The 23607-nt window shown below is 37.9% G+C and overlaps 1 protein-coding gene across 3 annotated transcripts in view; it reads left to right on the plus strand.

Moving 5' to 3' along the window:
- The window catches only part of LOC113531323 (astrotactin-2), a 371532-nt gene that overhangs the window by 183395 nt on the left and 164530 nt on the right, over window positions 1-23607 (plus strand). For all 3 annotated transcript variants that reach the window (XM_026921980.3, XM_053230640.1, XM_053230641.1), the window contains 3 exons: window positions 8061-8162; window positions 16392-16538; window positions 18851-19018. In XM_026921980.3, the coding sequence (XP_026777781.1) occupies window positions 8061-8162; window positions 16392-16538; window positions 18851-19018 (417 nt within the window). The remainder of the gene's footprint in view (window positions 1-8060; window positions 8163-16391; window positions 16539-18850; window positions 19019-23607) is intronic.

Consider the following 23607-nt stretch of genomic DNA (forward strand, 5'->3'; position numbering starts at 1 on the left):
AAATGTTGCTTATAAATTAAGGTAAGCTACAGTTCAGCATTGTATAATATTAATATTAGATGTTTTAATAGTAAAAGTATTTAAATATGGTATAAATATTAAATAATATTAAAACAATATTTATAATAATATTGAATAAATTGATTTATTTAAAATTAATAGTTTAATATTACAAATTAAAAACATTGACATTGTATAATTTTTTTTAAGTATTATAGAAAATATGTGGGGAAACCTCAAACAGCCCAAGCTTGGAAGATAAAAATATTTCTGGACTATAACTGATGAAAAACAGTAATCAGTAAACAAAAAATATTCAATGGAAAGGGTGTCCTAATTTATGCACATGCCCATTTACTGTTGCTCTTAAATCCAGCATGTAATTGAACGATAATATTAATAAAATTGGCAAATATATATATATATATATATATATATATATATATATATATATATATATATATATATATAAAATAAAACATACACATATATTTATAAAATACAGCATCAAATGTGAGTTGACAATGGGTGCCAAAACTTTTCCATATAAAACTGTATACTGGGAAAAATATTGACTAGTTCTGCCCTTTTTGGTTTGTGTGAGAGAAGTGAGATGAACTCATTAGTAGAAGGCTCAAAGAGGTGAGTTTGACTGAGTGAAAGAGTGGGGAGGTGGGGGGGTCAAAACTTTTGTTCATGCTTGAAAGCAGCTGACAGGATGCAGTGGCACTTCATGCCGATACATTATCCTCTCCGGAGAGCTGGGATCTTAAGCCTAGTGTCCTTCTGACGCTTCCTGTGCTAATCATCCGCGCAGGGTATCGTCCGCTCTGTATTCCACACACACTCACAATTAAACAATTAAAGCTTTTATAGAGCCTGTGTTCATCGGGGGGAGAGGGGTTATGGGGGTGAGGACGAAATTGAAATTTCCTTTTAGCTAATGGAAGAAGATGGGCAGCAGCGGTGTGGGATTTGAAAGCTTGAGCTGAGTGCATTATAAAGCGCTTAGAGAGCTTGATGTCTCCCGCTGTGTAAAAATGGATCTCGGCGCCACCTACTCTTATGAGAGGGTACAAGAGGCACTTAAGCTCCTTTTTCTCAAGCAGTTAGCACGTCGCAAAATGTTTTAGCAGTACATTGAGAAGCATTGACTCCATGCTCAATACTCTACTCGTTTGCTATTAGATGGCTAAGTGGTTTTGATAAAAATAGTCCATAATGTGTGCTTAGTATCATAATAGTTCAGGAAGTGCAATTTCAATTCAGTTTCTTTGAATCTATAAGAATTCGAACAAGTGACTTTGATGTGTTTTAGAGTTCATTTTGAAGTTGTAGAACTTTAGAAACACTAACTTCACCTCTTATCCTAACCAGCATTTTTGTACACTTAACATAAAAGTGTGCATAACAAATGTGTAAACTAGTGATCCAGCTCTTTTCAGATCATTTAACTCAGCCAGCCACTTCTTTTCAGTGAGTCAGGTCATTTGACTCAGCTCTCTGGCACTTTTCAGTGGGTCAGAATATTTGACTCGGATCATATAACTCGGATGATTTGACTCAGCTCTCCAGCTCTTTTCAGCGAATCAGACCATTCACCTCAGATCAATTGACTCTGCTCTCTGGCACCTTTCAGTGTGTCAGATCATTCAACTCAGATTATTTGACTCAGCTCTCCAGCTCTTTTCAGTGAGTCAGATCATTTGACTCAGATCATTTGACTCAGCTCTCCAGCTCTGTTCAATGAGTCGGATCATTCGACTCAGATTATTTGACTCAGCTCTCCAGCTCTGTTCAATGAGTCGGATCATTCGACTCAGATTATTTGACTCAGCTCCCTGGCACCTTTCAGTGTGTCAGATCATTCAACTCAGATTATTTGACTCAGCTCTCCAGCTCTTTTCGGTGAGTCAGATCATTTGACTCAGATCATTTGACTCAGCTCTCCAGCTCTGTTCAATGAGTCGGATCATTCGACTCAGATTATTTGACTCAGCTCTCCAGCTCTGTTCAATGAGTCGGATCATTCGACTCAGATTATTTGACTCAGCTCCCTGGCACCTTTCAGTGAGTCAGATCATTTGACTCAGATCATTTAACTCAGCTCTCCAACTCTTTTCAGTGAGTCAGATCATTTGACTCAGATCATTTGACTCAGCTCTCCAGCTCTGTTCAATGAGTCGGATCATTCGACTCAGATTATTTGACTCAGCTCTCCAGCTCTGTTCAATGAGTCGGATCATTCGACTCAGATTATTTGACTCAACTCCCTGGCACCTTTCAGTGAGTCAGATCATTTGACTCAGATCATTTAACTCAGCTCTCCAACTCTTTTCAGTGAGTCAGATCATTTGACTCAGCTCTCTGGCTCTTTTCAGTGAGCAAAAGCAATGTTCCATTACTAGCAAACATTATTGCCCCCTCCAGCCCACCCCCTCTCAAATAAAAATGTCGCTGGAGTTAGATTTGCATGCCTGATATCATCTGTGCACATTTCTGGCGTCAAGTTTCTTATCAGGGCTTGCATTATGCAGCTTAGCAGCTCAAATGGATACAAAACTATTGTATATCCATGATGCCTTTAACGGAATACCTGGCTCATACCCTTGTTGCAAAATTTATTTTATAGCAGCTGTCGAGCCTTCCATAAAAATCCTGAGCTGAATAGCAAAGTCAATAGACAACAGCAGACACACGGACATATTGAAGTTTCATTGGCTGTCCTTACGGAAGAACCTATCAGATTCCAATGTGTCCATGTGCCTGCTGTTGTGTACTTTTTAATCCAGTGATTATATCTTAATCTGAAAACCTCATTGTGTCACAGTGTTAAAAAAAACAAACTTTTGAATCCTGCAACACAATGTGCTTTTCCGTGGATTAAAAATAGTTTGTGGCATCTCATCTTTAAAAGCTATTAGAGAATTTTCTTTGAAGCAGTCAGTGGTGAGCTCTGCCCACAGCTCATGGCACGTCTGATATCTAATACATCTGATACATCTGATACTCTTTTCTGGCTACAAGCTTCAGAATCTTAGGGGCTAGAATCTGATTGGCTCACCATACTTTCTTGTATCTGTTCTTTGTAACTGTTTTTTTTTTTTTTTTTTTTAAATAAATTAGAAGCAGGTACATGTGGTTGGTCTCTCCATGAGAAAGTAGGCTAGGTCTGTTGCCAAAAGGTACCAGATTCTCTCCTGAATGCTGAATCTGGATTGCACGACTAAGGACAGTGTTTTCATCAGACGGCTTCAAGGCTTTTTGTTTTTGCTTTTATAGTAAGATATTAAGTTTTCAATTTATACTGCCTGAAATTCTAATTAATTTCTGTGCATATGTTGTGCAAATGTCTGTATTTCAGCATCAGTTTATTAGAGACATTCGTTACCACGGTGTACGGTGAAGCAAATTTGTTAGCCACACACACACACTTTGCATTTAAACCCAACACGTCAGGCAAAAGACAAGCGGTGAGAGACACAACGCAGGCTGTGTTGCACGTTGTTGCTCTTACGTTTCTTTTGTGCCACATTAAAGAACTTGAATTCAAGCTAATAATCTGTCATGTTAATATAAAAATGAGCAAAATCCAATCTACCAGCAAACAGAGTGTCCAGAGTGTCTTTCTGTCGTTGACTACATCAAGGCGTTTAGTCGTCAGTGACCAGAAATGGGGCACGATGTCAGCAACGGAGGCCACTGGAGTTATTTACAGCCGAATTATTTCCTATTCTCGTTCCTTTTCGTCCACGGAAGCCTGGATGAGATGTTCTATGCTTTCCTCATTCTCTATCCAGGCAATAGAGTCAATTTCATCAGTTTTTCCCCCTCTCACAGCGCTTCACTGAACTTTCTCCTACTCTCTTTCTATTCTTTGCGCTTCACCATCCATTTGATCTGCTGCCTGATTTCTCTGTACTCTGGCCGCTCGAGTGGGCGAGCACTGACCGGAGAACCAATCGAGTGAAACGCCTCTTTTAATTTCCCTGCGCTCGATAATCCCGCAGGGCTCGAAAGAAAAAAAAAAAATGAAAAGGCCCTCCATCACCTCTATCCTGTATGGTAATATTGTTTTTTTTCCCCCTCAAATAGAATTAATTTTCAGGATTGCCTTAAGAGCTCGGTCTCTCTCTCTCTCTTTTTTTTTTTTTTTTTTTTTTTTCTTTTTCTTCTTCTTTTTTTGTCTCATAGCGTTAGCATCAGCACTTTTGATCTAGCAGTTCAAGAAGTGCAAATTGACTAGCATGAAGCTAGGTAAAAATCTTCAGGGAATGTTCCAACACTTTGTGCATGTTCGAAAGGAAAAGTATAGATTTTTTTTTTCTTTCCACTTTTTGGAGTACTTGTTTTTCAGTAAGAGAGACAGATCTCTCTCTCATCCATTTTACAAGGCAACAGTCCAGTGACTTTTAATCTTGTTAAAACATAGTGAAGAAGACTACTGTGATAAAATATAGAAAAAATGTTAAACATAATGTGAGCCACAAAAGGATGTAATATTTAACGAGTCGGGTCGAACTGGGACACACTTTAATGAACCAGTAGAAATGTCTTTTTATTTATTTATTTATTTTTTTAATTTTCATTAGGCTGGGCTAGACCTAATAAAAATATAAAATAATAAAATAACTGTTGAGTGGCTGCTCACTGCACCTTGTAAGAAATGGTAGTAACACAAACCTTGCTGCAATATAATTGTGTGCAAACGTTTGCATCCCTTATGGTTTCGGATTGTAAAATAGGAAATATATCCTGCCACAGATGGCAACCTGAAAACTTTCTACACTCTTTCGAAGTGATGGAATTTTCTATTTTTCCATCATTAATCTCAACATTAACACTAATTAACACTAAGACCACATTAAATGTTGTAATGCTATAAATGGTATTTCTTGTTTTCTTCATTTTGCTCTAAGAGCATACAGACTTCCGCAATTCAATTCAATTTTATTTGTATAGCGCTTTTAACAATGGACATTGACACAAAGCAGCTTTGCAGAAATAAATAGATTCAAATTAATTTAAACCAAAATAAATTGTAAATATGTGAATTTATCCCTAATGAGAAAGCCAGAGGTAACGGTGGTGAGGAAAAACTCCCTGAGATGATATGAGGAAGAAACCTTGAGAGGAACCAGGCTCAAAAGGGAACCCATCCTCATCTGGGTGACACCGGATAGTGTGATTATAAATAAATCCCTTCTATAACTGTGTACTACATGGACAAATAGTGCAGTTGTGCAACCAGTAAATTCATTACAGTTTTCACATTAAGTCCGGTTTGTTAAACCTATCCACTGTCCGCTGATGGAGTCCTGAGTATAAAGCTGCTTGTGGCAACTGCAGCCCCAAAGCCACCACAGCAATCAGTACAGTACAACTCCCCATATGTGATCCCCAAGCCATCTCCATGGCATCCAAGTGGCACCATCCCCAGCAATCCCACTGATCACTGATCCCACTGATCCACCCCCAGCAGCAGCGAGCCAACTCAACTCTGAGACCTCCAACCAGAAGTAGGGCAGCAGGATGGATCAGGCAGGTCTGGAGAGCAGAAGGGTTCAGGATCACTGGTATCTCAGGAGTAGCATGTGTAGCTCGACAGAGAGAGAACCTTTCGCACTCAACTGTATCTAGTTTGTATGATGGATAAAATTATTTTCTTCTTATGTACTCAGACCTGCCAATCTTTCCACGTTTTGCGTAGGTGCTCTACATTTAAACACATTTAGTCTCCCCCCCCAATAAAAACAGCAGATTAGACATCTCTGGTATCTCAGGCTGGAATGATTGACAGTTGTGTAGGTGTTTTGAACTCTCCGATATTAACTAGGTAATGTTAAGATTGATTTTTCAGCATGAAAGATATCTTCGCTTTCTGTCACAGTAAATGGAGAATGTTTTGAGCTCATCGACGTGGAATGAAACGCACATTTGACTTGGCTAATATTAGATAAATATATAGTTAACGTCGGTCAGTGAAAAGCTTTTCTCGGCTCACTTCAGCTGGAGTGGAGTGGGTGTGGAGAGGAGTCCTGGTCCCTTGGGCAGGCCTCGGGAAAGACAAATGGCTGCAAGTGACATTCAAACCCTCAGCCACGACCTTCCTGTGGCACTGCTTTATAGTCAAGAGACTTCTATTTTTTTGTGTCCTCAAGGATTTCCAACACTGTGCTGTGCTGACTGCAAACACTCCTCTGACATCTGAAGTCTGGAGACGCGTTGAGCTGAGGCAGTATGACTAGCATCGTAAAAGGATATGTGATAGTAATCGGAAAGTGATGTGATTTATTTTTATATGAACGCTAACCCCGCCTCTAACCTCAACCTTCAACCTGAATTTTAAGCGTGAGGCCATTTTAAAATGACAATGCAGAGAGAAGTCATTCATTTTTAATAAGAGTAGTGATTTACTGTGATTGGAGGCTGAGCGACCGCTGGCAAAGGGACGGGGCGGGGCCAAGTGATGCAACACTGACTTTATGTAAATAAGAAGTGAAAAGGTGTGGCTACCAGTGGGGTTAAGGGAAAGTGGGATGCGAGACACTCCACTGCGATTTATTCCAGCCACATCTGTTTGTTCATAGACCAAACACCTGCTGTCCTCTCTCCTGTCCCCTGTCCTATCCCATCATGTCCCTTCTGCTGCTAGATTCTTTTGGGTCTTCTCTCTTGTCCTCTTTCCTGCCTTCTGCTCTCTCTTCTCTTCTCTCATGACTCATTTCCTGTGTCCTTTCCTGTCCTCTCTGCCCTGTCCTTTCATACCCCTTCTGCTCTCCTCTTTTGTCCCTTCTTCTCTCTTGTTCTCTTTTTCTGTCCTTTCTTCTGCCCAGTACCTTCCGTGTCCTCTCTCTTGTCCGCTTTCTCATTCTATCTGTCCAGTCTGCTCCTGTCTTTTGTCCTGTCATTCTTTGTGTTCTCTCCTTTCTTGTCATCTCTCCTGTCATTCTTTCTCCCCCTCTTGTTATCTCTCTTGTTCTCTGACCTTGTCTTTTCTCCTGCTTTCTTTCCTCTCCTCTCTCTTGTCCTCTTTCCTACCCTTTGGCCTCTCTTCTGCTCTCCCTCTTGTCCTCTATCTTGTCCTCTGTCCTGTCCTGTCTTCTGCCTTTTCCTTTCCTGTCCCCTGTCAGTCCTATTGAGGGAGGCGTGGCCTCTCAAACTGTCAGTCCCTGAGTAATGAAGGATGTGTGGCCTCCATCACTCAGTCCTAGTGAAGGGGCGTGGACTCTCTATCTGACAACCCCATTGAGGGAGGCGTGGTCTCCGTCAGTCCCTGTGAAGGCGCATGGCTTGTGTCTGTCTGAGGCATGAATGAGGCATGGCCTCTGCCAGTCAGTCCCAGTGAAGAGGTGTGGCCTCTGCCAGTCAGTCCCAGTGAAGAGGTGTGGCCTCTGTGTCTGCCAGTCCCAGTGAAGGGGGTGTGGCTTCTCTTATGTCAGTCGCAGTGCAGGAAAAGAGGTGTGGTCTATCTTTCAGCCCCGGTGAAGGAGGTGTAACTTCTTATTTCCTTAGGCTACAACACTTTTCTTTTAAATTAAGATCTAACGCAATACTGAATCACAAATTCGTGCATCACGTCCCTGGACTGAGATCGAGACAGCTCTTAATCACTGAACCATTAGCTGCATTAAATCTATCTTTCATACATCTTATTATTGATTTTGTATTCAGATGTGCATCATATCATCTCAGAAGGAGAGATACAAAACCAGATGGCATCGATTTTCAGGAGATAAGGTTTTTTTTTTCAAAATATGACTTCATTTTTTGGATCACTGGCCTGTAATATCAAACGTATTTAATTTAAAAAAAAAAAAAATCCTGGAGGTCTTTCTCACCCTTCGATGTCCAGATGGTCACAGAAATGGTGAAAACTAATCTCTAGCTCTTCATTATGAATTGTGTAGGAGCTCATATGGCAGGTCTTCATCTCTGACCTGAGAGTGTTAAAAGCGTGACAGCTTAATTTTTATTGCGAGATGTGATCCAGCACAATGCCTTCAGCCTTAACTATCCCTCTGATCTCTCTTTCTCTTTCTTTCTTTTTCCCAAACCAGGTGGCGTGTTTGGCCATCAGGAGTGCTCGAGCTCTGACGTGGATGATGAGAATCAGCTGAAATTTTACACAGAGCACCGCGTAGGCCGACGCCGCAGTAAAGGTAGCCTCGCATCTATTACATATTTATTGCATCCCTCCTCCTCTATCATCCTTGTTTTGACCCAGGAGCAGATTATAACTCAAAAAAATGCTCCATAATCCGTTTCATACATCTTCCTACAATAGCGTCTTCTACTGACACTGACTTTTTATCATTATTATTATTATTATTACAAGTCAGGTTTATAGCTATTAAATGAAGTAGATACAGCATTTTTGTCACTTTCAGAAACAGTTTCCGTAAAAAGAGTACAGGATTGCACGAGACGGTGCTTGGATATTAAAGTGGCAGCATTTTACACACAAAAAAAAAATTTTAAATGGCAGATTGATGTCACATCAGTAGTGCCTGCCTTCCTCTAAAATACCATGTCTCATTTTCAGGATTTATTGTTCCATTCTCTCAGTCAATATTTAACTTTTTGTTTGTTTAAATGGGTCATTTGATGATAGTTTCCTATTTATTTGTAATAATTTACTATGATGATTGGTACATAATAAAAAATAAGAATATGTACACCATTAATGCAGCAAACTGACAGGGATCAGAAAAAAAAGCCCTCATATTTTTCCAGTTGTTGCAAGTGAAAAAAAGTAGCAATATTTAAAAAATGAAAGTTGTTCAGATTGTGACATCAGACAGATTTTACGAGTTTTAAGAGTTTAAAGGCGTGCAAACTTTTGCACTCAGATTACACTGGGCTCAAACCCAAGATAATACCAGTGTGCGTAATAAATAAAAATAACAACAACAAAATATTCTTTATTATCATGATTATTTTTAAAAAATATAATCATGAGGTCTTTTTATCAAGCTTGCTGCATGCAGCTGAATTATTTTATCGGAGAATAAAAATAAATTGATTTTTGTCGTCATTAAATAAAATAAGTAATTAAGTTTTTGTCTGTATTTCTGGGAAATCATTAGCAAACCTATATGTGTAGTGTGATACATATTGTGTATCGTAGAAATGTCTTTGAGAATCGTGATATGATATTTTGAGTGAGTCGTCTCTTGGTTGTGTCTCTAATTTCCAGTTCACGTTCACAACACCACTGAATCCAGATTTTTTTAATCAGTAGTAAAAATATAATAGCTGAGCTGTGTGTTCCTCTATAAACACATGATGACCTGCTAGCGGTTGAAACCAGAATCAGAATGTTTCAGCACAGCGATCGAGAGCAAGCGGTTGAGAGGTTAGGGCACCGTAGGAGTGAACAGAAGGTTGTGAGTTCAAAGCCCAGGACTGCCCGAGAGCCCCAGTCGAGGTCTCGACTCCTCTCTCTGCCTGGATCTGATTCTGAAGCAAGAGCAGTATGAATAAATGTTTCCAATTCCCTGTGTTGCATTTTTGCTTTAAGTTTTATACATCAGTGTGAGTTGTCTAAATCATGCTTCATGCATTCTTTTGTTGCTCCCTGATGGCAACTTCTACTTTATAAACATCTTTTTTTTTTTTTTTTTTGGCAAGATTTTATAAAGCTCTAAAATAATCATCTGAGATTAAGTGTCGGTGTACAATAGCGTGGAGGAGTGGAGGGAAATGATTTTCACAGACGAAAATTATATCCCGAGGTGTGCTGGCATAAATATACACGAAGAGAGACGTGAAAACACCGACCGGCTTCCTGACATCAGGGACGTAACTGAATACAAACCCTTTATTCAGAATGAATAGATAGTGTGTTTTAAACAAATATGAAATACAGATACTAATAGGAGGTGCACTATTGTTTTTTTTTTCTTTCATGTGGGAGTGAGCGAGCGGGCAGATATGAAGCTTGCGGAACAAACAAAGTCCATGAATGTGAAAATAAATAAATAAGTGAACTGTACGAGCAGAACTGTTGGAGCCTGAATTCTTTTATGTGTTATGTACATGTCATATAAACACTAGAGCTAAGGGCAATTTGGAAGGAACCATGTTATGTTATAATGCATTATAACTTGTGGTAAAGATATTATTCATATAATACTTTAGCTTTAGTTATAGTGCATTACGTCATTAGTAAACACATATAATGCATTATGTAATCTGACATTACAAAGTTGTATAATTCATGTTTTAAGTGTTAAGGCTAGCTATAAACATTTACACAGACATTAGAAGGCATTATGTATAAGTTATAACACATTTTAAATAGATTTATAATGCATTATGTAGTCTGACACTACAGTTAAGTGATATTATTCATGTTTCATAAATTGTTATGCATGTACCTATAGTTATGAGCATTTATACAGACAGTTATTGAAGGCATTATGTAAGCCATATAATACATTTTACATGCATTTATAATGCATTATGTAAACTGACATTGCAAATTATATATTCATGCTTTACAAACTGTTATATATGTACGTATATAAGTAGTTATGACCATTTATATAGACTTATGCCATTCATTATAAAGCATGATGTATGCTGTATTACACATTTATAATACATTATGTATTCTAACATTATAAAGTCAGATATTTATGCTTTATAAAGCTACTTATGAGCTATAGGTACATGCATAACACTTTGTGTCTTCAAAGTAGAACCTTGACAAAAAGATAGAATTATTAATCATCTTAAGAACCCATTTTTCTAAGACTGTACACTGTCACAAAGCACAATAAAGCTTAATAAAGCTTTATAAACAGTTATAAGGAACCCAGGTGTGAATGCAAACACCAAAGATGGAAAGTGACCAGAGAAACAGGAAGTGTCTGATAAAACATGCAAAACTCAACCCAAACCCCATATTTTTCCAACAAATTACAAAAAAAAAAAAAAAGCAGCAGCAGCAGGCTGGAAAAGAGTGATTTATTAATGCAGAGAAATATTTAATTACTTAATGATGAATACTTTCTGACTCATTGATAACAGCTGTCAATAGAGCTCATGCAAATATCGGCTTCTGTGTGCACCGATTATTCATGAAGGATTTCTTTATTTACTCCAAATTATCCAGTGACAGGAGCATTGATCAAGAAGTGTGTGATTGATTGAGGGTTTGGTGAAAAACACAGACTGCAGGAATCTCAGCGTGAATGAGTCGACAGAAGAAATGTGTTTTTCCTTCCACACTGCATGCTAGTATGCTGTTTATGGCAGAGTTTTTTTTTTTTTCCCCAAATACACACTCTTTGTTGGTTCATCTGAATCAGGCATTGGCTGTGCTTTAGCAGCTATCGTTAGCACTTTACATCAAGATCAGCTTTAAAGCTAAACTTGCAGTATTTAATATCAACATTTCATTTCAGTTCATTACATACAGTAGCTAAATAAAAATTAGATAACACGTTCTATGAATCCTACGCTCATGCTGCTTTCTAAATGCATTTATAACATGTTATATAGCATACACAGAGAGTACTTTATAACATCTGGCTACTGTATAGATGCACTTAATAAAGCGTGTGTATATGACTTCTTAATGTCAAATTCATATGAATACAGTATACGTTTTTATACAAAACTCCAGGGTTAAGTACAGATTGCGAAACCAAAATTGTTTGTTGTAATGCATTATAAATTGTGTAAATATTATAACATACAAGAGCTTGCCTCAGTGCATTACATCAACAGTAAACAGATATATGTAATCTAAGACATATTTCAGACATTATAAGGTATTATGTATGCCATGTATGATGAACACATTTTAAATAGATTTATAATGCATTATGTAACATGACATTACAAAGTCATATATTCAAGCTTTATAATGTGTTGTGCATGTGTGCTTACCTATAGCTACTTCTGACTGATTATACAGGCTTATTACAGACATTATAAAGCACTGTGTATGCTATACAACAGATTTTAAATAGATTTATAATGCATTATGTAATTTGACATTACAAAGTCATGTCTTCAGCCTTTACAATGTGTACTGCATGTAGCTACAGTTACTTATGAGTGACAATACAGATTGTTAGAGGCATAATAAAGCATTATGTATGCTATATAACAAGTTTTTAAATGCATTTAAGAAGGTTATGTTGTCTAATATTAGGAAGTCATTTATTCATGCTTTATAAAGTGTTATGCATGTAAGCATACCTATAGCTACGTATGAGAGACTATACAGGTTTATTTCAGATGTTATAAGGCATTATATAATCTGATATTATGGAGTCGTGTATTCCTGCTTTATAAGATGTTATGCATGTAATTATAGCTGCTATGCTATAAAATTATTATACAAACTTATTATAAGCATTATAAGGTATCATGTAATCTGACATTACAATGTCATATATTCATGCTTTATAACATGTTATGCTTGTAGCTATACCTACTTATAAGCTTCTATACAGAAATATGACAGGCATTAAATGAGATAATGTATGCTATATGAAACATTTTAAATTAATTTAGAATGCTTTATGAAAATTGTATACACAGAAAATTATGAAACACCAAAAGTTATGAACCCCATCCAAAGAACATCTTAGTAACCAAATGATTCATTATACAAAGCAAAGGGTTTTTTTTTTTTTTTTTTTTTTGAAAACCCTGAAATTTGCCCAGCGTGAGAACTTCATGCTTGATTTCAAGGTCATGGAGATGAAGTGCTGTATGTTTCAGTATTGTGTGTTCTTCTGTTCTCTATATATTTTTTTAACTTTGCCGTTCTGCCCATTACAGTCCTTTATGTTGTCCTTGAAGTCTTGCTAATTGAAGGATGAGTTCATTTGTCTTCAGTCACAAGTCTTCTTTTTTCCTGGCTACTTATTTTTTTTTTGGAATTACAAATGCGTTTGTAAAATAGATCTAATTATCTCGACTGCAGAGACTTTTGACCCATGTAGCTTGAGCAATTATCTTTAAATTAACACGACTTGAGGAAAGACAAAGAAAGAACAGCACGTAGATATAAGTAAGAAAGAGCGCATTTAAAAATCACTGTAGGGAATTGAGTTCAAAGCGTAGTCTTTTTGTCCAAAGCCACTAAAAACAAGACACAGCTGGAAGATTTCAAGTCGTTATAATTGAGCTGATCATCATCAAAAAATGGACTTGTAAATTGCGATTTGGCCAACATGTCCCTCTTTTTAATCTAATCCTCAGCTTTTTTGGCTTCTTGACTTTGTGCCTCTGGCTTTTAAGAGTGTTATTATCTCTCAAAAAAGACATCATTTCCAAGAAATAATTTGATTTATGCAAAAAAAGGCAGCCTTAGCCACCAAAAAGCAATTTTCAGCAGGTTTTTCTCTGCAATTAAGATCCACTGTGCTTTTAGTCATGAAGTCGTTCCCTGTTGCACTGATAGTGTTTAGAAACTTGAACTTTCCTGACCGTGTTTCTCAGACTCTCTGTTCTTGCTTGAGTTTAGGTCTCTCTTCTCTTAGGCACATCATTACTGATGTGTGACGGCTGCTAAAAAGAGGAAAAGATAATTGTTCTGTGAAGTTTGAGAAGTTTTGAAGTTATTGATGGAGAAACGTCGAAGACTCTTTAATGATTCAGCTTTGCCATCTATGTTTGAGCATCAGCATTTCACATCTTATTGTCTGCAATCATATCCACATTAGCCTTTGACACTGTTTTTTTTTTTTTTTTTTATTGTATCCATGGCCAGCAAATGTTAGAAATACTAATTACCTCTTTTGAGTGATTTTTTAAAAATGTTGCTATTTTACAGATGTTTCATTGATTTGCTCAAGTTTTTTAGAATTGGCGCAATCATAAGGCAGCTTGCTCACTGCCCCATTTACTTCCATAGAGTTCTTATTACACCTAGTGGCCAAAATGGGAACTGCAGCACACACTTAAAGAGGCCCTTTGGGACAGGAATCACGCTGCCCCATGCTAACTCTATGAACATTTTCAGAAGAGGTGGAGCAGTGGACAGGACAGTCAATGACAGGATTGCCAGATTTGCATTTTTTATGCCAAATTGGCACTATTGAAATATACTCTGCTGCCACCAGGATCTTGTTTTATAGCAAATGATTGGGATTAAATCTACTAAATCTATCTATGATGTACAGAGCCATTTCTATTGTAAGATATATCGTAAAGATTTAAGGGAAATGGAGATTATGGAGAGGATAATGCCTGTACATCAGGTTTCTCCTGAATGCCTGAATTTTTTCAGCTAGAAATGTTTCATGTCTTTTGAAATGTAGTCGAGGTGAAAACATACCTGCTGCATTGAACACATTTAAAAAAAAGGTATGATATACTGTAAACCCCCTGGAAACGAGCTGCTAGACTGTACGCTGTATGTTGTCGACTCTCAACTGTGTATTACTCAGCAGCCTAATATAAGTCAAGTGTGATAGCCTCTCGACTTCATTTTGCTTGAAGCTATAATGTTATTAATGTCATCCTGCTCCAACAAAATGTATAGCCATGAGCCATAGACACTGTGACATGACACTAGTGACAATTTCTACTATAACTCAACTACTGTAAAGACAAAAATTGGCCTTAACATACATTTCATACATACATTTCAGCTAAAGAATATGAATATGTTCATTTTTAGAACATGAACGGTATAGCTACGTTAATAAGTGGAAGATTGACCTTTAACCTTCACCGGTTTGGATTTGACCCTGCCTCCCTTTGCTCCTGCAAAATGAACAAATGTAAATGTGGTAAATGTCGTGATTTATGCATCGGGATTCCTAATTTCTGTGTTTATATATTCACCCTGTTTCATTTTTAACCAAATTCAAATGAGCTCATCTTCCAACTGTATATAATCTAATTAGCTAGTGGTCATCTTTTCTTTCTTTCTTGTTTTTTTTTTTATTCATCCTCTGAAAATCCCCCAGATCTGTAATTTTATTATTATTATTATTATTAGTAGTAGTAGTAGTAGTAGTAGTAGTATTTTTGGATCATATTTCATTGCTGAAATTTAATACCATACAAACAGATTGCACAGAGAGAGTGCAAAATAGTCGTGAATGTCCTCGTGATGGACAAAAAAAACCCAAAGATGAACATTTGTGTATTTCGTAGGATGAGAATGAAGCTAATCTAGTGATTTAATGTGTGAGCTCTTGCATTAATTTAGTTCATTTAGCCAAATGTGAGTGTTGATGGATTGCATGAAAGAGTTGGAAATTAAATTTGTACATCCAAACGAATGGAAATGTCAAATGCAGATCATGGAAGGGGATGGTAGTGTGATATTTCAGTGTCTTGACTGATTTAGACATGTATGTATTCTGTCCCATTCATACACATGTACACTGGAGTGCAAAAGTTTGCATCCCCTTAGGATGGAATTACTAGGATATAGGTAGTGTGTTATGTTGTGCATATGTTTCTTCATTAAGGTGCGCATTAAAAGAAAAAAGCTCCCTGAATGACTGGTTTAATAATTGCTATATGGAAATAAAAGTACTTGTGATATTTTCAGTGAAGTGTGTACATTGTTGCATGTTTGATAACAATGGCCTGTAATATCATCTCACCACTCATTCCTGATTATACTGCATATACTGGTGTGTGTGTGTGTGTGTGTGTGTGTGTGCGCTGATACACTAACATTGTACTAAACCATTATCCCATAAATATCACCCTGCCATAGTTTAAATTGTTCAATTCCTCTGTGCTACTCTGGCATTTAAACAGTAATTATGCCACTAATAATTACTTCTATAACACATTAATCTGCTTAACTACATTAAAATGCTAAACATCCCGTCATTAACGGGTTTTCTCTCTCTCTTTCTCTCTCTCCTATCGGTTCTTTATGCGCGCCGGTTCTAAAAATCGTTCCCTATGCACACGGAATGCAGACTAGGTCATAAGTCAAAGACACAACAATTTGTTAGCTCCCTGAACACATATATACTCTTTTGCAGCTTGTTCCGCTTGTAGCCCTCTCTGTAGGGTTCTGTAGGGAACGCTCTGTTATAGGGTACTATATAGAACCATTATGGGTTCTGATAAAGTGAAGAGAGTGAAGTGGCCTTTAAGGTTCTACATTTAACCTTGAGGTTTCTGGTCAGGTTCTGTGGTTGTGTGTAGGGTTCTGTTGTGTAGAGCCCTATGTAATTTGTTATAACAACATGTACTTTGAAGTTATTTTCTTAGCTACTCTCTTAGCTTGTTTAACATAGAAACTTTAAAGGTTCCCCCAAAGGGGCAAAATAAGGACCTCTATAGAGTTTTAGATTTAGACTTAGATTTTTTTTAACTTTATTCTCTGTATCTCTGTATGTCTCTCACTGCCTCTCTCTCTCTCTCTCTCTCTCTCTGTTATTCTACAGGTTGCCCTCAGAGCCCCATGAGTAAAGCCACACTGACGTTGATCACAGTGAGCACATGTGTTCTAGCTGTGGTGTACGGCTCACACACCTCCTGCCCACTGAGCGTCAAAGTCACGCTGCACGTCCCCGAGCACTTTGTCGCAGACGGTAAGCCAACATTCACTTTCTTTTAATGCTGTTCCACTTTCTTAAATCTGTTCACCTCTGTGTGAACAGAGATAATGGGAGCGGTACGAGTAAATGGGACCCAACTGCAGATAGGAACTAAAGTTGCGAGTGGGGAACTGAAGAAACATCGGACCACGAGCTCCCTAGGTTTGGTCTGAGGACTCATTTGAGCCAGTCGTTTGGATTTGTGGGATTTATCATGTGATACCTAATTTACATAGAATTGAAGAAATGTCAAATCCAATGTCTCTGTTGCTTTGTCACTTGTTTCTTCAAAAAGATCCAATGGCTCACAGGAAGTGCATGTTAGTCTGTAGTCTTCGAAGTTAGTTGATAAGGGAGAATTAATTATGACTACACTGAAAAATCCACCACAGAAAGCTACAGGCGTTTCGCATGATTGACTCGGTTTGAATATTACTCTTCATAAACAGCACTGAAGAAAGTCATATTATGAAGAAACTTTCCCAAGATTTGTATTTTCTCATGTCTCGGGGTTGAGTCCACCATCTGCTGTACTGTTGCGTAAAACATAGTGAAGCTGTCATTCCTGTTCATCAACTATTTGAAATCAGAGCCAAAAATGCTCATGCAAATATTTTTTTTGGTGAATGAGCTTGACAAATTTGTAAAAATTAGCTCAACCACCAAAGAAGAAGTGAGTGTGATGCTTAGGCAGGACCCAAGAGGAGAGACGAGAGTGTGGCAGAGTTGAGCAGATGGAGGAGAAAAAGCTCTCGATCCCGCCTCACAGCTGAGGTATATATCAGTTCTAAAGGGCCTGTGAAAGAGTGCAAAGATATGTCAGGAAGCTCATACACACAGACACACACACACACACACACACACACACACACTTAGAGCCAGACCCAAACACAGCACACAGGTTCAGGATGTTCTGGGAGCCTGAGTGTTCAGACTGTCAGGTCACAAGTGAACATGGCAAGGCGGAAAAAATAGAAAATGCTTTTAAAGTACTTCCTGTTTGTTAAACACATTGCGAAATACAAAGGCAGATATTATTCTGAAGCTTTATACACATCGGCGTAAAGCAGTGGTGTCAAACTCAAATTTCTAGAATTCACACATCAGCAATTTTGTGAGCCTTGAAAAAAAGGAGAGTTTCTTTAAAAACATCACCTCATCTTTTATCCAATCTGTCAAAGTTTTTGTGGTGTTGTGTCTCCTGTAGCCTCAGATTCCTCTTCTTGGCTAACATGAGTGGAACCCGAGGTGGGTTTTTTGTTGTTGTTGTTGTTACACCTCAAGGTTTTGTATATTGTATGTTTTGAGATTCTTTTCAGCTTACCACAGTTGTACAGAGTGGTTGTTTGAATTACCATAGATTTCCTGTCAACTTGAGGCAGTCTGCCCACTCTCCTCTGATCTTTCTCATCAACAAGACATTTCTGCCTGCCAAACGGGCTGGGTTTTTTTTGTTGTTGTTGTTTTTTTGCATCATTCTGTGTAAACTATTGTGCATAGAAATCCCAGGAGCCTCATGGGAGCCTTTCTGCATGGGAGCATCATCAGAAGGATATGTTTGTTGGGCATCAGATGGGTTAGTTTGAGTCTTTCAGAAACTCAGAGGTCAGCCGTTTCAGAAAAATTCTAACTAACCCATCTGACACCCAACAAACCTGTCCTTCTGATGATGCTCCCATGCAGAAGAAAATAAAAATCATGCAAAACGCAGACATAAAAATGTGAATAAAAAAGTTAGTAATTGACAGATGATTGCAATGCAGTTCGAATCAGTCACAGGTACACTTGACTCAAAATGGAGATGGCAAAACAGAGAAAGCCCTGCTACCACACAACTCAGTCCCAGCCTTTATTTCTGCTCAAATGGCAGAAGGGTCTGCGTAATAGAAACAGGTTCTGCTCAGCAAGAAAAGTCCAACAGCGAGCGATGGTGTCATGGTGACACTGGCTTGCTTTTTTCAGCCTCTGCAATCAGTGATATCACTTAGGTCTGTCAGTATCACAACTAGAGAGTAATACATTGGAGTGAGTGGAAGAAGGATTTAGGAGGAGCTGCTAATGAGGCTCAAGGTCATGGGGAGTCAATTGAACGTAAAGACTATGTTAAATGCCAGACTCAATAGGTCAACTGGTCATTTCATGTCAATCATACAGCTACTTACACCATATAGACCACCATATAGCTACTTACATTTATTATTATTATATTTAGATATTAATACGTTTAATATCACATTAAATTTTACTGTAAAAGGTCCCAACAATTTGACGGTAACATACAGGAGTGTGTGTGTGTGTGTATACAGGCAGCAGCTTTGTGGTGAGTATGGGCAGTTACCTGGATGTGTCTAACTGGCTGAACCCAGCTAAGCTGACGCTGTATTACCAGTCCAACTCGTCATCGCAGTGGGTGCGTGATTACTGTGGCCAGAGGACCATAGAGCCCTGTGAACAGCTGTGTGACCAGGACACTGGTGAGTGTAACACACACACATACAATCACACACACACATACACACACACACACACACACACACACACATACACACACACACACAGGAATTTAATCAGTAACACAGATTTGTTAAATTAAAAGGACACTAAACATGACCCGCCTCTGCTGATCCGACTGGACTTATTAGGGAAGGGGTGTGTGTGTGTGTGTGTGTGTGTGTGTGTTTCAGCTTTTAATTAAATGCACACAAACAGAATTGCAAGTGAAAGCGGTAATGTAAACAAGGGCAAAATGTCACATGACCCAAGTGTGAGTGCTGCATACTGACACACGTGTTCATGTTTAATTAATAACTTATTAACCCTTTATTACCAGTTATTGACCTTTTGTACTGAGGAGCTTGTTCAGTTTTTTTTTAAGCTTGAGGAACTTATTTAGTTTTATAAACTAAATTCATATTTGTTTGTATATTTATAAGGGTCTGATTTTGACTTTTGAAATTTTGCATGGTATATTGAGCTGGTTTTGTCACGAAGACCTGGCAACCCTGAACCCTGTAAAACGGAGAATAAGGTAGAGAAAAGAGCAGGATGATGTGTCTATTATTATTTTTCTTACATGGTTGAAGCTCTTTTACTCTCCAGAGTGTGTTTACTGATGCAGTGTGTTTACTGAAAGCTCCTCCCTCAGTGCCTCCTTCCTGAAGGCCAGAATGAAAAATATCATGAGAGTGAATGTGAGCTGTTGAGTAAAGATCATGGGCAGGGTTGTGGTGTGTGTGTGTGTGTGTGTGTGTGTGTGTGTTGTATTGCTACTCAGCTTATCAGGAAAACACACAGGACCTGATAAAGACCTTGAGCTATAGATTAATGCAGAAGGTCAAGAGGAAAAAAATGTGTTTGGGATAGTGATGTTTGTGTTTGTGATCTACACAACTGTCTATGTGTGTGTGAGTGTGTGTGTGTGTGTGTGTGAGCAAGTGAAGGAGTTGTGACCTGTGTATGTGTTCGTCCCAGGGAAGAAGCTGTGATTTCTGTACAAATCAGTTCCAAAAAGGGAGGTGTGGCCTGTGTACCTATCAGTCCTCAAAAGGAGGTGTGGCCTGTGTACCTGTCTGTCCTCAAAAGGAGGTGTGGCCTGTGTACCTGTCTGTCCTCAAAAGTAGGTGTGGCCTGTGTATGTGTCAGTTCCAAAACACAAGGTTTAGACTCTCCGTGTGTCAGCCCTTAAAAAGGAGACATGACTCGTGTACCTGTCAGTCGGCAATAAAGGAGGTGTGGTCTCTGTGCATGTTAATCCCAAAAAGGAGGTGTGGCCTCTGTGCATGTTAATCCCAAAAAGGAGGTGTGGCCTCTGTATTTTCCCTCCTAATGAAGGAGGCATGGCCTGTGTAACTGTCAGTCATAGTGAAGGAGGCATGGCTTGTGTACATGTCAGTACCAATGAAGAAGGCGTGTCATCTGTGTGTGTCAGTTCCAAAAAAGGAGGCGTGGCCTCTGTATGTATCATTTCCAAAGCCGGAGGTGTGACCTCTGCATCTGCCAAAAAAAGAGGCGTGACCAGTGTTGTTGTCAATCCCATTAATAGTACAAGTACCTAGATTGGTCTATGTACCTGTCAGGTGTAGTGTGTCCTTCTCTACCTGTAAATCCCACTAAAGGAGGTGTGGCCTCTGTACATGTCAGTCACATTAAAGGAGGTGTGGTCTTTATATCTGTCAGTCACAGAGAAAGAGGTGTAATGAAGGAGGAGTGGCCTCTGTATATGTCAATCCCAAAAAAGGAGGTGTGGTCTCTGTGCCTGTCAGTTTTAGTGAAGGATTGAGGGTTTTTTTTCTCTTTTTTGTAAACATGAAGTATTAAAGAGTGTGTTTTCTCAGACATGATCTCTCTCTTTGTGTGTGTGTGTGTGTGTGTGTGTGTGTGTCAGATATCAGTCTGACACACACACAAAGAGAGAGATCATGTTTTAGCAATACCTGGTGTGACACCGCGCTACACTCTAGTAAATGTACAGAGCTGCTATCTAATGGTCATAATTTCCATCAGCCGTATTAATGTGCTTTCACACACGATGACAAGCGTGGAACAGAGTGTGTACCATTTTTCCCCTCAGATCGAGTGCTTCTTCCTTTTCATAACCCAAATGAGAGAGTGTGTGTTCTGAAAAGCTGTAATTTAGGGAACAGAATGAAGGGAGAGAAAGAAAATGAATGCAAGAACTCATTTTGTGTCTGTAATAGACAGTAGGTCGGCTTTCATCTTCACACACACGTGCATTTCTGAAGGATTCTAAGAACCCACCGTGTGTGTGTGTGTGTGTGTGTGTGTGTGTATATATGTCTAGGTGTGTTACTTTGTTATGCTTTTATCTTTCCATTCTTACTTTTACTCCTGCTCTTTATTACAGATATTATTCAGAGTGTTTATTTGCGGCTCTTTTCCACAACAATCAAAATGTAGAAAAAACAAGAACAGACCTAAACTGATTTTGATTTTACGAAGATTGGTGATGTATACACTTGAATTGTAAATTAAAACTGATTACATTTTAAATGGTTAAAAGTTAATAATTGCACTATTTAAAGAAAGTAGATGATTCAATTTAAATAATTGTTTTTTTTTCTTCATTTATTCTCTTACTTTACATTCCTTTTCTTTCGTTCTACCTTTCATAGGAGTGGTATTAATATTCCATTAAAAAGTAAGTCATTATTGTCCTCTGAAGAGGAGGATGGTGTTATTTTTAAATTATTTTACTTGGTAATAAACTTTACCCTGAGCTCTTTATTATTCTTTATTCAGTGTTTGCTGTATTATTCGTAACCAATCAGCTATGAACTGGGCTGCTAGCCCCGCCCACAGATGCTGATAGGTCTTACTGGTGCAAGAAGGAAAAACAACCAGCTGGAACTTTTGTTGCTGAAGCTGTAGCTTACAAAAATATAAATAATATAGAAAAAAAGTTCCAGTTTTCTGGTGCCACATATTTTCCGCTTGATTCTGGTCATTTGCTGAAACCATCTGCTTCAGGTTTATATCACTTAAAAGATAAAAGAAAAAAGCATCTGCCAAGTGGCTTAATATAAATCTAAATATAAACCTACATCTGCCATCTGCAATCCTTTTCTTTCATTTTTGAGCATTTAAAGCTTTCAAAGCATTTTTTTTTTACGTCACACTGATTGCACACTTTACAGCCAGAAGAAAAAATTTTTGAAAGTGTATTTTAAACTTTAATAACAATAAGAACATTTCTCAGCTTGTCAGATGAAAAAAACGTGCTTTTACTTTGTATAATGTTTGGTTAGGATAGTGTATTGCTAGCTAGGTGGAACTAGTATACCCAGTGCTGATATGGAAAATTCAAGAAATAGGGTTAAAAAAAGATAAAAATAAATAAATAAATAACTCGAAAAAAATAACATTGTCGATGTATATTATTATTATATTTTTATATGTAAACGTGCATCTGTCATCTGCAGGCTTTATTTACTTTCTTAAAAGAATTAACCTGTATTTTAAACTTATTTAGTTTTTTCAAACTCAAAAAGAAATTTTAAACAATTAAAGCTTATTTTATTATCCAAATAGATAAATTTATATCAAATTAAAAAATGTTTTGTAATGTTAGGACTATATACTGCTAGTCATATGAAACTAGCAACTAAGGAAACTAGGGGAAAATGTTAGAAATAGACTTTTCATTGGCCGAAAAGGCTGTATTTTTTTAATTATAAGTGTGACAATATCATATATATATATATATATATATATATATATATATATATATATATATATGTATATATATATATATATATATGTATATATAATTTTTTTTTTTTTTACAAAAGACATAAACCCAATCAGTTGCCAGAACTGTAGAATGTTTAAAAATAATTTTAAAAAGCTGCCCAGTGAGAACCGATACACATCTATCAACCTTTTAGAAAATATGATATTGTCACACTTATAAACCATGATATAATCTGCGGCCATTGTGGTTATATAAAATGTTCACATCTGCTTGTGTTCCTTCATAGAGAACAACCCAGGAGTGAAACGTTGTGTTGTCAGCATCTCCGTATTGATAAATCACGTTGACGATCGACCTCCCATTTCCAAGTGTGTGTCGTGAGAGCTGGAGACGGGAGAGAGAGCGTAATGTGGGGTGATAAACCGTCACAGACAGGAAACAGCGTCTTAATTCATTTCCTGCTCCTGTGAACATGTGAGAATGGGAATGAAAGCGAAATGGCCGAATGTGAGATAAGCAGCGGGATGTGTGAAGAGAAAACACACAGCAGTGATGAGTATCTGTTGCAAAAACATGTCGCTGTAATAGCGAACAGGCGCGAGGGCCGGGGGCGTTACACACGTGTCCATAACACCTTTTATTCAGCTTGAATAAACATATAATTTAATTTTCCCTTTTTATACGTGAATCAGCTCAAGGAGCTCTAACTGAGTCACTTCCACATGTTTATCTCGTTATTACACAAGCGTCTTTTGCGTGTGTTGTTATCAAAAAAAGAGGAAACATGGAGGAAGAGGAAGAGGAAGAGGAAATCGGCAACAGGATCCAACAGGATAAATGCAATATTGACCA

This window comes from Pangasianodon hypophthalmus, chromosome 27 (assembly GCF_027358585.1).
Source record: "Pangasianodon hypophthalmus isolate fPanHyp1 chromosome 27, fPanHyp1.pri, whole genome shotgun sequence".
NCBI classification, from domain to species: domain Eukaryota; kingdom Metazoa; phylum Chordata; class Actinopteri; order Siluriformes; family Pangasiidae; genus Pangasianodon; species Pangasianodon hypophthalmus.